General features: G+C 32.2%; 1 protein-coding gene across 1 annotated transcript in view; it reads right to left on the reverse strand.

The window, feature by feature from the left end:
- Positions 1–171: 171 nt before the first annotated feature.
- Positions 172–746, reverse strand: part of zgc:103586 — a 2718-nt gene continuing 2143 nt past the window's right edge. The window contains exon 4 of the mRNA XM_035675758.1: positions 172–517. Within this exon, the coding sequence (XP_035531651.1) occupies positions 404–517 (114 nt within the window). The 3' untranslated portion in view covers positions 172–403. The remainder of the gene's footprint in view (positions 518–746) is intronic.

Raw genomic sequence — 746 nt, forward strand, 5'->3', positions numbered from 1 at the left:
ACCATAATGATCATAATAATAATCATAATCATTAAACAATAATAATAATTATAACAATCATAATATTAGTAATACATTATTATTGATAATAACTTATTTGTACAAAACATTTCAAAACAAAGTTATAAAGTTTATCACAGAAAATAAAAAAAAATACAGTTCTGCTATTTTTCTATGCACAAAAGTAATTATATCACTCAAAATATGCACTTTATCTCACATTACCAATTCAAAAAAAGTCTCACCCCTCTAGATGCGGTCATAATAATAATGACACATGTTTACAGGAAGAATATGGTTTATTGTTTTCCTAATTTGCAGTGTTACCAGAACAAAGAGACAATGCAGCTATAAAGTATTAAAGTACTAAACAGTGATGTCTAAAGATGCTGTTGAGGTTTCATTAGTTCTTTGCGAGATGGGCTGGGGAAAAGGCTAGAGGCAACAGTTCACTGAGGCTGGTTTCTTTGTAAGATCCATCCGGCTTGGTCAAGTATACAGTCCAGTCTGCTCCAAACTGGTGAGACAGAGATAAATGCACCGTAAGGAAGGAGAAAATGCAAACATACAAGGTATAGATAGCATCACAACACCCAAAAATCAAGATTTTTCACCTAAATACTTTTTGTAAAAAAATTAATTACTTTTGTTGACCAAAAAAGAGTCAGATTTACAGTTTCCCAAATTTCCTGTAAAAAATACCCCAGTGTCCAACAGCTATTGCCCCGACTGCAGTATGCAGATGT

Source organism: Morone saxatilis, unplaced genomic scaffold, assembly GCF_004916995.1.
Source record: "Morone saxatilis isolate NCDOM2014 unplaced genomic scaffold, NCSU_SB_2.0 Contig4, whole genome shotgun sequence".
NCBI classification, from domain to species: domain Eukaryota; kingdom Metazoa; phylum Chordata; class Actinopteri; family Moronidae; genus Morone; species Morone saxatilis.